Here is a 13,503-nt window from a genome sequence, read left to right as displayed (position 1 = left end):
CGTGTGCGTATTGGTGGCATCGACTTTCGTTTTAGTTGAAATCGTGCGATAACAACAGCCAATAGGAATTATTTCTGAAAATTATTTTAGTGGTTAAATTTTAGGATTTTTTCCTCGACATAGTCGAGCTTCTAGTTTTTACTTAATAGATGAAGTGTTAATCAATCCCCCGTTAAGAGCCTATATGGTGAATTTACGAGGCTTGGCGACGTGTCATGTCAGTGATTTTATCCTCAGGCAAGTCTGGTACTAATTTATCGATTCTGGAGGTAGGAAAGGCTTAGTTGGCGGTTGCGCGGATTCGAATTTTTTTCTTTTCGAACCTTCGATCGCTTACCGGACTGCGCCACTTCCGCACCCATAGTTTATTTTTCACTCATTGCAAAGGAATTCATTGCCGTTGTTGACGAGTGGTATGAAGGAATAAAGTGGAAGAAAATCTAACTGTAAGCATAAGTTTAGACCAGAATATAATAATTAATAATTAATATATTAATTATTTCAACCAGAATATTCATTTGAAACCAAATCTCCTGACACTACTATTGCTTTGCTATATTTGCCGTAATGGAAAATTTATAAGCCACGATGAGTTGTAAGAGGGTCTAGGTGAATTTAGAGCAGAATTTCAGTTTTTGAACAGCTTTGTTTTTTTTTCTGATAATTTTTGCAATTTTGTTTGTATTGTGTCGCCCAAACAACGCAGAAAATCCTCAATATACCGACGTTTAAATTTGGTGATAATTTCGATGTGTGGAATGAAAATTACAACCACCGGTATCCAACTAATTGATCGATATCTTCGGCGTCGGGTATTAATTTTTTCATATATGGATTACTTGCAGCATACCATCAAACAGCAACAGTTATTTCATATGTGTTCTATCTATTTTCCGCAAGTGCAGGAATTTTCTTCATTCATTTAAATGGCATCGTGGTCTTTACTACCAGTTATTCGCAGCATTGTCGTAAATATCCAAAGAGATTTGAAGATTTGTTCTGTTGGTTTGCAAAGAAATTTCTATAAACAATGAAGCGGCTAGTGGTTTCGTTTTTTTTTTTTCTCCAAATATGGTTTTGGTCCAGAATTTCGAAGTATGGTTGATTTTTGGTTTTTGTTTGCAATCACGGTAGATTTTTAACTTTCGAACCGACCCAAGCAATACGGCTAGATAATGTTCTAAGCGGGCGAGCGTAGTGTAGCAGTTGGAAGCTCCGCTACCTGCATGCATCGATCGGAGATTCGAATCCGCCCTAGTGCTCACCAAGCCTTTTATTCCTTCGAGATCGATAAATTGGTACCAGACTTGTCTGGGAGGATAAAAAAAACACTGACTTCACACATTGGCTAGCCTACGCGGGTCATTGTGTAGGCCAGCTACACGTTCGTAAACTTCAAACGATTCTGAATTGAAGTGAAAGTGGCTTCCCAAGCGGATTGACTAACGCCAGAAACTTTATGCTTTATCTTTTAACAGTGAAGCTGAGATAATGCTCAAAGAATTGAACGAAGCAAGGAAAAGAATAAGATTGCAAAACAAGAAAAAAGACACATTAAGTAGAACGTCTACTGCGAGAACGAAGGAGTATAGCGGTAAACCTTCTAAATCGTAGAAACGTCTTCATACGTGTGTCTTGGACGTCCTACGAATATGGAGAACGACTTGAAGGAAGTGAATAGAGGGATGAAGCGAGCGTTAGCTCCATTAGTATCATTTGTATTCGAAGTTGTGGGCCAACTGACGGATCGAGAGCACGATGCTCATTTGCTCGACTGGACAGTGCTTTCTGCCCTCTGTTATGCAGCGGAGACGTGAGCAGACACAGCTAACACGTACACAAAATCCTTGAGAAATGTCTTTCAAAGTTCCACCGCCATACACAGCATCAAGATGGTGTTCGCAGCTCCGACTTAAGAGCAATGTCATGACCTTGCGACCCGCCGTAATATATATCGGAAGCAATGCATACAGTGACTAGCAACGTTATAAGAAGAATTGACGATAGGCCAAACGCTAGATTGGATCCCACTCGATGCTAAACGCCATCGAGGGAGACCGCCGATGGACGAGATGGAGTGATGGTGTAAGGAGAGGAACTCTTCCATCACAAAAGATCTCTCTATATTTAGAATTGAACTCCCTGAACTAAAACATTTGATCAAGAGAAAGACGTAAAAATGAGGTTGAAATCTCGAGTTTTTTGACCCTGGATTGCAAATTTTTGGATTTTCAGCCATATCTTTTAATCCTTGCTCCGTCCTTTGCTTTAAGTTAAGCTATTTTCTAGCAAATGTCTGCTTCATTCTAAACTAACTTATTCATTATTTTGTGTTTTCTTATGTTTGTCTTGGATGTTGTTGAATATTTGACTCGTTTGCGCAAACTACGTGAATTTAATTGGGTGAACTTCACATTAGGTTCTCAATTCGTTCCAAGAATAGATAGTTGCGTTGACGTCAATGCTGAATGTTGTTCATAAGTTTTTCCTTGCTTACTGATTTTTTTTAGAAACTCGGTAACCTAACATGTTAACACAAACTGTAACTGTTTCGGGCGTAAGTATCGGTTTTAGAAAATCATCAAAAAGAATAAAAATTCGTAAGCTAAAGCAAATGCTGCTTCATTTTCAATATGGTTTGAGTAGTATTGTCAGCCATTATTCGTGCTGGTCCCGAATTGGGCGCTGATCTTGCTTTTTTACTGGTAAAAACTCGAATTCAGTCATTGCAAATCGAATACACACGCCTAAGATCGCAACTACCTCAAACATGCCATTTTAATTTTCCATTACTTTATATTATTAAACATTTGTATTATACTCATCTGTTATCGATATTTTTTATAAATGTGTTTTTTGAGTGAGCTTGTTCTATAAACTAATACATTCTAACTACTTGCACAATGTTTCGTGTCTGTCTAATTCAAATGGCAAATTAAACCAATGGCGACATTATGAATCGGGAAAACTGCTAATTTCTCTTAAAGGATTCTAATCTGCTGAGCGATTCAGCCTTTTTAAGAGAGTTTGTGGATTAAGGAAAGACTACAAGCGGATATTGAGCAGGTACTAACGTTTATGGCAACTGTAACGACATTATGCTGCAGATTTTAGGTGTTTTAGTGCATCCTGAGATGCAGTTTCTCTTCCGTTGTTTCTTCTTAGCACTTTCAATCGTATTATTACTTATTCTCTTTTACGAAATCAGCGTAAAAGAAAGAGTTTATGATGAAGCCGAATTGCACAAAGATGAAGCGTGGTGGAATGAATCCTACGACTACAAAATTGAGTACAGAAAATATGCTATACGTGAGTTTTGCTGCGTTTGCGAAACTCGTGGTTGTCCTGAAAAACAGCGACTCAATATTTTTTCCTTAAACTCATAGTCATTAGATTAGTTATAACTTATGTATTTTTACCTGAGATCCTACCTAGATCTATGAGTTTAAGTGAATTGCATGCATGTTCGCGGTATTTACTTCAATAAATCTATTCCTGCTCTAGATCCGTTGGCTAACTCGCTACTAATCGCTTTGAAACGACAAAGCAAAGCGAACGCGTCATATGGCATACAAGAAACGTGGGCGTTACCGCCATTTGGACCACTTCGAGAAAACATTTTGGTAAAGTCTGTTCTTTTGTCGGAAAGAAGTTAATTTTTTTGTATGAAAGCGGCAACAATTTGTGTTGTAGTTTATTTTTATTTGTTTGTGATTTTCTGGACGAGTGTGGGCTGAGTGGAGATGGAACAGAATCTTTCTATGACAAAAACTGAAGTTGTCGTACCTCAGATCTGCTCCAAATAGGAGTAGCGGGTCGATGGGAAGAACCGTTCTGTCCGGATCCGTAAAGCACTGCGCTGGCTTGAACCAACCATATGGCACTCCTAACTTATTCGGACCAGTGCTGGGTCCCACTCCTCTGCTTCGTCTCTTCGAGGGCTTTAGGGTTGGCCCCAATCCCCCCTTCTCAGCCTGCTCCGAAGTGTTCAAAAATGTGTTGCGAGACACAATCGATTTAACAAGTAGTTTATCTTAATAAACATCAATAGAAGCGGTAGAATGTCAGTAACGCAATAGATGTGCATTTACAAATCACATACACAACACCGAGACTAGTAAGTGCGTAGGGGGTCGGACGGCTCTCGGCCCGCCCAAGTGGTTAGCAGTTCCGCGAAATTCAGTTGCGGCACAATATACAAAAATGGGGAACAAAAATAAAATCGCACGTATAACTGATGATGAATCAACAAGAGAACGTCCTTTACGTAGGTTTGCTGGCGCGCAAATGCTACCGTAAGACGATAATCCCTCAGCAGGTTTTCCGTCGTCGCGCAGACTGAGAAAAGTGAGCATTCTACCTGGACTACATTTATATGGAATACGCCATGATCACATTGCGAAGTTAATGCTTTGGAGATTTAGATAGCACCCGATTACGATCTGGCAACGTGCCAAATTGAGAAGGTAATGACTACTGTTCGTGACGCGATTTTTTGCTATCTTGACGATCCAATCGAATTCATAATAAACAATCGGACGATATCTTCGGGAACCTGGAACGAGAGGTAAACCATGCCTCAACACTTTGATAACGTAGTACGATTGAAACTGAACAATTCACTTGACTTCAGTTTTTGCGGTTGGTCCAACTATCGTTCGAACATCGATGACGTTGAGAGAGAAATGGGAAGGAAGTATAAACGTTTCGCTTTGATTCGCAATCCATTCGAGAGATTTCTCAGCGGATATGTTGACAAATGCCTCAAGTAAGTATAGACGAAAATTTGCTGCACTCGCCGTATATAGTAGTTTCAGGACAACTTTGAAACGGACTGCTTTTTAGTGCCTGTATTAATGCTAACTTAGTGAAGTGGGATTTAATTGACACTGTCAATTTTTTCAAAACAGCTGTTAAAATGACATAAAATAGAGTGTTTGGAATTAATCAAAATACTTGGAATTCATTAACGCATTCGCTTCAATTCAGAATCGTTTGAGGTCTACAAACGCGTATAAAACCTATGTGTTCGTGGGGACTCGCCGATGTACCAAACCAGTGTTTCGATTTTCCCAAGGAAGTCTGGTACCATTATGTCGACCCTTAGGGATGAAAGGATTTGTTGGCCCTAAGGCGGTTTCAAAACATCGGCCTGCGGAGTAACTTCTTACCAATTGCGCTACGCTTCGTCTCCCTCAATCAACTGTAAATGCTTTACCACAAGTAATCAGTGGCTGTGTATAAAGGATAAAGGATAAAGTTTCTGGCGTTAATCAATCCGATTGGGATGCGCCCCCACGTTCACCTCAATTCAGAATCGTTTGGACTTTACGAACGTGTATCTGGCCTATACAATGACTTGCGGTGGCTAGCCGATGTGTCAAGTCAGTGTTTTTATCCTCTCAGACAAGTCTGGTACCAATTTATCGACCCGGGAGGGATGAAAGGTTTGGTGAGCACTGGGGAGTATTCGAACCTCTGATCAATCGTGCAGGAAATGGAACCTCTAACCGCTACACTTCACCCGCCCCTGTGGCTGTGTATATGATGATATATTTGTCAAGCATGTGTTACTAACACCAATTCAGATTAAACAAATAGATTTATAGTCAGAAATCAAATCAATCAACCAATCAAAAAGTCAAAAGAAAATCAGAAAAGGCCTCAAAAAAGCTTTAAAAACCATAATTTTTCTTCATTTCTATTTGTGTTTTGTTTGTTTTGCAAATGGAATGAAAGGTTTCATACTCTTCTGTTATAGGAGTAATCCTTTAACAGCCAAATATCTGAGCTCCTTTAGTGAGGACAACTTTTCGCCGCAAGTTCGTTGTCTTGCTTGCGGATTCAGCATGCGATGTTTTGTCGAAAGGCTTTTTCATTTACTATATGGCATGTATTACAATCGAACTTACCTTGCCAGGGAAATCTGGTACGTGGCAAGACACTTTGCTCCGCAAAGCTGGTGAGAAAAGGTTTTGCATTCTTTGATTTTTATTATTTATTTTTTCACACTTTTTTTTCAGAATATGTGAATCGAAAGCTTGCTAGAATTGAAAGAAAGTTTTCTAGGCAGTGCAATTTCAAAAAGCAACTTAGCACATATGATCTGATTGTGTATCCCGAGTCAGCCAACCAGAAATTGCTTATCGCCAAAGAAATTGACAGAGTACTCAGGAAATCAAATGTTCCCAAAGGGATTCGCGCTTATATTAAAAATGAAACGATAAGTGAGTTCCGTTCCAGATAAGAATATCAAAAAATGAGGTTTTGATTGGGAGTTTTTAGAAAATAAATCATTGACCAACGTTAGCTAGCAGATTTTTCCACTAACTCGTAAAATGGGGATAGCTTACTTTAAAGAGTTTCTGGAGGTTTGTCTTCCCGAAGGGGGAAAAATCCATTTCATGGTGATCTATTTTCATTATCTTTCATTTTCATTACCTTTGCAATCCTCAAAAGAATACTGTATAAAACAATTTGAAACAAATAGAGATCTTTCATGTTCTTTCTTTTAAAATTAGCAAATCTTTGTAATTTTAACATGCATCTCAACTGTACATTAAATCTTATCCACAAAGAGACCTAATCCTCTTTAATTTGTATTTACTCTTTTTTGCAACTTTTCCTCATGTAATCCTTCGGTCTTCCGATCTGTTTTTCTCTTAGAGGTCTATTCAATGAATTCTCCCCACGTTTTCTTCTATCCGTTCTAGTGTAACTCTTTTCCACGTTTTCGTCTCTTTTGTACACCCTCCCGTGCTTCCACAGTTATTCTCAAAGGTATCCTATCTCTCTCTCTTTGTGTTTTATTTCTGTTCATATTTAGTAGTATTTAGAAAGTGCATCATATGTAATTAGGTTTTCTTTGTTAATTTCTTAGATCTTCTGACAACTCCTTTCCCATCACTAACATTTTTCCACAATTTCTTATTCGTGCTACAAAATCGCTATCAGTTCACTACAACTGTTTCTAACATGCTACATTTCGGCGACCTGTATAGAGAACATATAAAACTACTTTTTTAGATAAATGCTTATATCACAAACACGAAACTATTTTGGGTCAAAACGACATGAACTATGGTACAGTTGCGTAAATAGTTGCACTCGAAGCGGCGAGGTGAGGAAAGAGATGGGGATTGAGTTGGGACTATCGCGAACTAACTGCAGCGGAGAGTAGTGTTAGCAAGGGTCTCCCTTCGATCTTAACCGCTACGTTTCATCGCACCGCTTCAAACGTATCCGCAAACACATCCGCATAGGCGACTTCATATCGTTTTGATCATACAATATATAAAAAATTATCCGATTTTATTGACTTCAATCTTTTCTAATCCCTTATTTCAAATTTTCTGGAGATTTTTTTAGCTTCCTAGAAATTTTGGCGTTACTGAAAATTTACCCTGAATTTCACGATTGCAGAAGGACGATCTCCTCATTCGACATTGAGAACTCGAGCTCGGAATAGAATAAGAAAATCGGTAATGCGTGATCGCTATGTACGCCGAGTACTTGCACACATTTATTATTTCGACTATATTGTATTTGGTTTTCCATTGACACCATTGCTGTTTGATTAGACCTTTCTTAACTTCTAGAAAAGATTGAGAAAAAAATGTTTAGTAGTCTTTGTGTTTAGCAGCACGCATAAGCAAACCTGGCTTGGAAATTCCAATCTGGAAGAATAATTTGTAAATTTACTAGTAACGAAATCATTTTTTTTTCTGAGGAAGATTGTAGGGTGTCTGAAAGGAGCTCCAGTAACAAGAGGAATAAAAATGAATCTCACAATACTTGCCTATTTATACCATTACTCAATAAACATTCTATTTATTTTCCACAATATTTACAACTTCTTTTCCCACATTCTTTCCTCTGGTTGTAGGCTTTTTCGTAACAGGAAGCGTTGTCAGATGTCCAAACAGTCTTGTGGCCAAAATGTTATTTAGAAAAAAAAATCCAAAAAATGTCGTCACGATTTCTTTTTACGAATTTATTGGGAACAACTTATTCCCACGATGGTTGGCTTCTTTCAAAGCCGTAATAGGATGGAATATTTTAGAAGAAACTAGTCCTCGACGCAAATTACGCACCCAGAGATTTGCGCAGATCTTAGATTGATTTGAGTCTAAACTTGAAAATTTGGTCGGAGACAATGTTGCTGTTCTCTTTTTTTGACGCCGAAAGATTGCAAATTTTTGATATTGCGATCGTATCCTTTGACGCTGGTAGCCAGAACTGTTTTCAGTCGATCCAATTTCTTGTGAGGAATGAGCGCTTTGTTTCAAACCACTTTTTTTTTGTCAATTTATTTTTTTAATAGGTTTAAGATTCTCGTGGAATCTTGATGGTTCTCCGCGAACTACATACATTGTGATAGCTAACTGAACTCTTCACTACTTAAATCCATACTTCAAAGTAGTGGAAATGCACGAGATCATCGGTGCTTCACCTTCAGTATGGAAAATTCAGATATCTCGTTCATGCTTTTTTTGAACGTAATCGAATGACTATCACTCGCTTGAGCACATTCGGCCTTGACGGCTATTCATGCTCACGGCTTTTTACCTACAAACTAATTAAGCGCCGTTCTTTGAAGTCGTAGATCTTGTGTCGCGGATACTTCTACTTTTACTCATTTTTCGGCTCATCAAAAAAATAAATAAAATAAGGTTAAATAAGAAAAAGATTTGATAATTTCGGATAGGAATTAAAAATGAACAAGTTTTCCGTTTATTTATGGAAAAGATTTACTTTTCTGCCTTGTTGACAACCAGTTGTGCTGTAAGAGTATATATATATATATACATATATATATATATATATATATATATATATATATATATATATATTACCTTGCAGCAAACTTCAAAACCTCTGTGTTTTAGTACACCGTATATATAGAAGTTTCAAATGAATGAGATGCCAACGAAGTCAGGGACAAGATTTGTTGTTTTCTTCTTACAGGATCCTAAGTTGGCGGCAATTTCATTCTTTTTCATAGAGGTTTTGGATTACAAAGGCGATTTTTTTGTTGCGAATTGCAGATGCTTTTTGAGGTGCTGCGATTTCAGGAAGGTTTTGAGCAGGTACTAACATTCAAAACAACGACATTATTGTGTAAATTTTAGGAATTTTAGTGCATCCCGAGATGCCGTTTCTCTTCCGCTGTTTCTTCTTAGCGCTTTCAATCATATTGGCACTTATTCTCCTTGGTAAAGTCAGCGGAAATGGATGGTCTTATGATGAAGCCGAACTGCACAAAAATGAATCATGGTGGAATAAATCATATGATTACAAAATTGAGTATAGAAAATATGCTATACGTAAGTTTTGTTTTGTTAGAGAGAAGTACTTTACAATTTTTTCTTTGATGTGTGGTGTTTTGATAGCTGATTATCATTACACTTGCTGGCACTAAAGACAAATTACACGAAATTTCTCGATGTTAGGACTGCTGCAGGACAGTGTAAGGGCAGAAAAAGCGGTAGGAGTGTAGTTCAGAATTCGTAGAAATCACGATTAATCCAACCGTGCATAGTCACCCTATATGTTTTCAGTTCCTCAACGATGCAACCGATTACTTAATAGAACCCGGGCAGCTCAATCCTCCTCCAACCGTCCGCGATACAACCAATATTAGTGATATAAACACCAGCAGCTCCCTTAAGTGCACACACCGGGCGTGTTGCCTGTACTCTCGTTTTTTTTTGGATTTCTCCCACCCAAGGGGAAGGGGAAGAACTAAGCGCATGACATCGAGAATTCAGTGACATACTGACTTTAGTGCATTTCGAATTAGGTGAAATATTTAGATCCATTAGCGGCATATTTATGCTTACCGCTTAGTACATCAATGAATGTTTCCAATTAAGATCCGTTGGCTAATTCTCTACTAGCAGCGTTAAAAAGAGAAGCGAAGGTGAACGCCTCATATCGTATACATGAAGAATGGGCATTACCAGCGTTCGGATCTCTTCGAGAAAACATTTTGGTAGATTTTGTTTTCTTGTCAAAAAAGAAACGAGTTCCTAATATTTTATTTCACGATTGGAGGGATATAGAGGAGAGTGCTTTTTGAGACGAAGAAGAATTTTTCTTTGAAAAATTTTAGAAAACTAGCAACATAGAATGACAGCTAGAGAACGGTTATTTACTACGCACGGGGATGTTTCAAAAAGAACCCTAGTAAGCTTTAAAGCTTAAGCTAGTAAGCTTAAAAGCTGGAAAAGTGGGACACGTACAGTGACCCTACACGTTTAGATAGCACCTAACTACGACCTGGCAACATGCCAAATTGAGAAGGTAATGACAACTATTCGTGATGCAATTTTCTGTTATCTACGCGATCCAATCGGATTCAAAGCACATGATCGACGGATATCGTCAGAATCATGGAGCGAGAGGTATGCGATATTATAACAGCTTGATTACGTCGTAGGATTGGGAATAAACAATTCGCTAAACTTTCTCTTAGCTTTTGCGGATTTTCCAACTATCGTTCAAACATTGATGACGTAGAGAGGCAAATGGGAAAGAAATACAAACGCTTCGCTCTGATTCGCAATCCATTCGAGCGATTTCTCAGTGGATATGTTGACAAATGCCTCAAGTATGCGTTATTAACAATGTTTCAGATTAGATTGCAAGAGATTTATATTCCTCTTCTCAGGAAAATTTTGAGATATTTTATATTTCCGAAGTGCTGCTTTTGTGATGCAGCAGAGGAATTTATTTCCTACTGTGATGAGACTGGTCACTTCAAAAAGCCAAACATCTAAGCATTTCCCACTTCTTTTTAGTGAGAACAACTTTTCGCCGCAAGTTCGTTGTCTCTCATGCGGATACAGCATGCGATGTTTTGTCGAACGGTTATTTCATTTACTATATGGCATGCATTATAATCGAACTAATCTAGCCAGAGAAATCTGGTACGTGGCAAGACACTTTGCTCCGCAAAGCTGGTGAGAACGGGTTTTGCACTATCTGCTTTTTTCACATTGTTCATTTTGCTCACATGTTCTTCAAAATATGTGAATCGAAAAGTTACTAGAGTTGAAAGAAATTTTCTAGGCAGTGCAATTTCAAAAAGCAGCTTAGCACATATGACTTGATTGTGTATCCCGAATCATCGAACCAGGAATTGCTTATTGCAGAAGAATTTGACAGGGTGCTTAGGAAATCAGGTGTTCCTAAACGAATTCGGGCTGATATTAAGAGAGAAGTGATAAGTGAGTTTCTCCCCAAACAAGAATTTCTTTATGGATACGGATAGGCTTGGATAGAGGATAAATAAAATAATAGATACAGGATAATTGCACAAATAATAACATATAAATCACTGAGTTCGCACATCCACTTTCACACAACTTCGTAAAATGCAAAGTACCTGCTTTGAAGTGTTCCAGAGTGCTGTCCCAAGAAACCTCTTTGGTCGCGCCTCTATATCTTTTATTTCTAAAGGACGTGTGCCGCGGACGCGACAAGCTCTCTTAGCTGAACTCCGTTTCGCGCGTTTTATACTCCGCCCACTTTTGCCTCTATCAAAAAGAGTCGTTCCGTGCTTCGAAATTCATTCCATCAATACGTCAGATGATAAGGGATACCCGGAACGGACTCAAGGAGGGGATGCGATCGACTACGAACAACAGAGCAGCTTTCGAGCAATACCATGTTCGAAAAGAGAGAACGAGGACATGACACGAGCTGGAGGTCAGCGGCGTCCTTGAGGATGTCTGGTGGAGTGGAGTACACTATAGACTACACTATAGCCCATACGTCCGGAGACGTGTACTTGCCGGACCCATAGTGAATGGCTGGTTAGGACACGTCCCTTTTAGATTGTAGTATACATGTGTATACATGCATAGAGTTGGATGAATATTGAGCAACAATACACTGTGTACTGTATGCAGTCGAGTACACAGAAGCCACAAAAGAATGGCGAAGCAATTCATATGTATAGTAATATATGTGTGTATCGTGAATGGGGCAAATGAGTCCGGCCGAGTGCTCCACAGAGCGGCGCCCAACGACATCGCACAAGTGTCATAGTATAGTGTACGAGCCTTCGTGAGGTCAGAGTAAGGGTAAAACACATGAGAATACGGCGGTAGCCTTAGACCCTCCCTAGTTAGTGATTCCGCGAGGCAGGCCGTGAACCATCGATATCGGACGCAAGCTTAGTGGCTACCAGTCCTCCGTGTGGGTACATTCTAGCCAATTGCACCTTGTCGTATCCCTGGGATATAAGGATTCGGTGCTAGTATTTCACGGGACCAACACATGAATGAGCTTCCGGGACTGGAGCAGAGAGACTAGCATCTGGGGGTGCACCACCGTAACCCCTTTCCCATTATTAGCCTTCTTCCTTTTTTCGTTTCGCTGGCCGTGTTTGAAACCGCCATTGCTTCAATGCAATTATACGCCACACATGCATTTTGGTGGGCATTCTCGTTTGGGCAATAATTGAAGGTGTTTTTTTGCAAGTATATCACCGTACACTACAGACACGGAATTTTCTCAGAAGTCATTGTCATAACTGATTTTGATCTTTTTTGTCTTAATTTTTAGCACTACCCACAACTTTTGTTAATTTTTCGTTTGCAGAAGGACGATCTCATCATTCGACATCAAGAACTCGAGCTCGGAATAGAATAAGAAAATTAATTTCGACTGATCGCTACGTTCGTCGAGTTCTTGCGCACATATATTATTTTGATTATATTGTATTTGGTTTCAAATTGACACCATCACTATTTGGCCAGAGTTCCTATAACCTTTAGAGGAAATTGAGAAATGCGTTGTCTTCGTACATTCTGTGTATGTAACAGTACCCACAAGCAAGGCTGGCCCATTATTTTCGTCTGAAAGCAAATTTATCGGCGTCATCCTAATTAACAGTGATAGAGTAAGTTGAGTTTGTTTCTACCAGTGAGTTAATGAGTTTTCTCGTTTGTTCCTATATGTGTGTGCGCTTCTCAAAGTTACCACATATTTCCCTGGATGTGGCAGGGTAGTTCGACGTTTTTGCGCCACTACACCAATCAAAGTTCCGGCCACCGAAGGCAATGTGATGATGAGTGAAGAGGAGAGGTTACATAGCGGGTTTGGAGATAGCGTTCTCACTTACACTACTATTATATTCTATATGTACTCGTACAGCCTCACCTCTTTCATGTACATTCCTCACTGCTATCTCAATAATTTTTCCTTGTTTTCGCTCGATGCAACGGTGCATACTTTGCTCCAGTACAGTAGCCTGAGCAGAGTTAGATGTAATATTTCCACCTTCAGCAGTCATTATAGTGTGATGTCTTCCTTTCAACTATACAATTGTGAGCGAACCAAGGAAGGAAGAGCAATGTGATGTCTGCGAATTTGTCGTAAAAAGGAAATAACACTAAAAACTACTATTATAAGAACATTTTTTACCACTTGTTACTTGTTCTGAAGCTGTATTGTCGCAGTAAAGAAAACAATAAAGGATGTACAAGTGAATAA

General features: G+C 39.0%; 1 protein-coding gene across 3 annotated transcripts; it reads left to right on the top strand.

Annotated features, from left to right (window-relative positions):
- Positions 1 to 3,134: 3,134 nt before the first annotated feature.
- Positions 3,135 to 11,729, top strand: RB195_016875 (uncharacterized protein; the record flags this gene model as incomplete). Of its 3 annotated transcripts, XM_064183610.1 has the most annotated exons (10): positions 3,135 to 3,309; positions 3,505 to 3,623; positions 4,425 to 4,567; positions 4,634 to 4,768; positions 5,801 to 5,962; positions 6,070 to 6,227; positions 7,423 to 7,481; positions 10,264 to 10,406; positions 11,074 to 11,231; positions 11,593 to 11,729. In XM_064183610.1, 10 exons carry the CDS (start codon positions 3,135 to 3,137, stop codon positions 11,727 to 11,729), a joined length of 1,389 nt encoding a protein of 462 aa, XP_064039489.1. The 3 variants fall into 3 exon arrangements, with proteins under 3 accessions (XP_064039489.1, XP_064039491.1, XP_064039490.1); XM_064183609.1 differs by lacking the exons at positions 10,264 to 10,406; positions 11,074 to 11,231; positions 11,593 to 11,729 and having other exon boundaries at positions 7,423 to 7,580; XM_064183608.1 differs by lacking the exons at positions 3,135 to 3,309; positions 3,505 to 3,623; positions 4,425 to 4,567; ... (2 more) ...; positions 6,070 to 6,227; positions 7,423 to 7,481 and adding exons at positions 9,152 to 9,326; positions 9,876 to 9,994; positions 10,478 to 10,612.
- Positions 11,730 to 13,503: the final 1,774 nt, after the last annotated feature.

Source organism: Necator americanus, chromosome II (assembly GCF_031761385.1).
Source record: "Necator americanus strain Aroian chromosome II, whole genome shotgun sequence".
In the NCBI taxonomy this organism is placed as follows: Eukaryota; Metazoa; Nematoda; class Chromadorea; order Rhabditida; family Ancylostomatidae; genus Necator; species Necator americanus.
The sequence above is the reverse complement of the archived record's forward strand: the minus strand, read 5'-3'. Positions and strand labels throughout refer to the sequence as shown.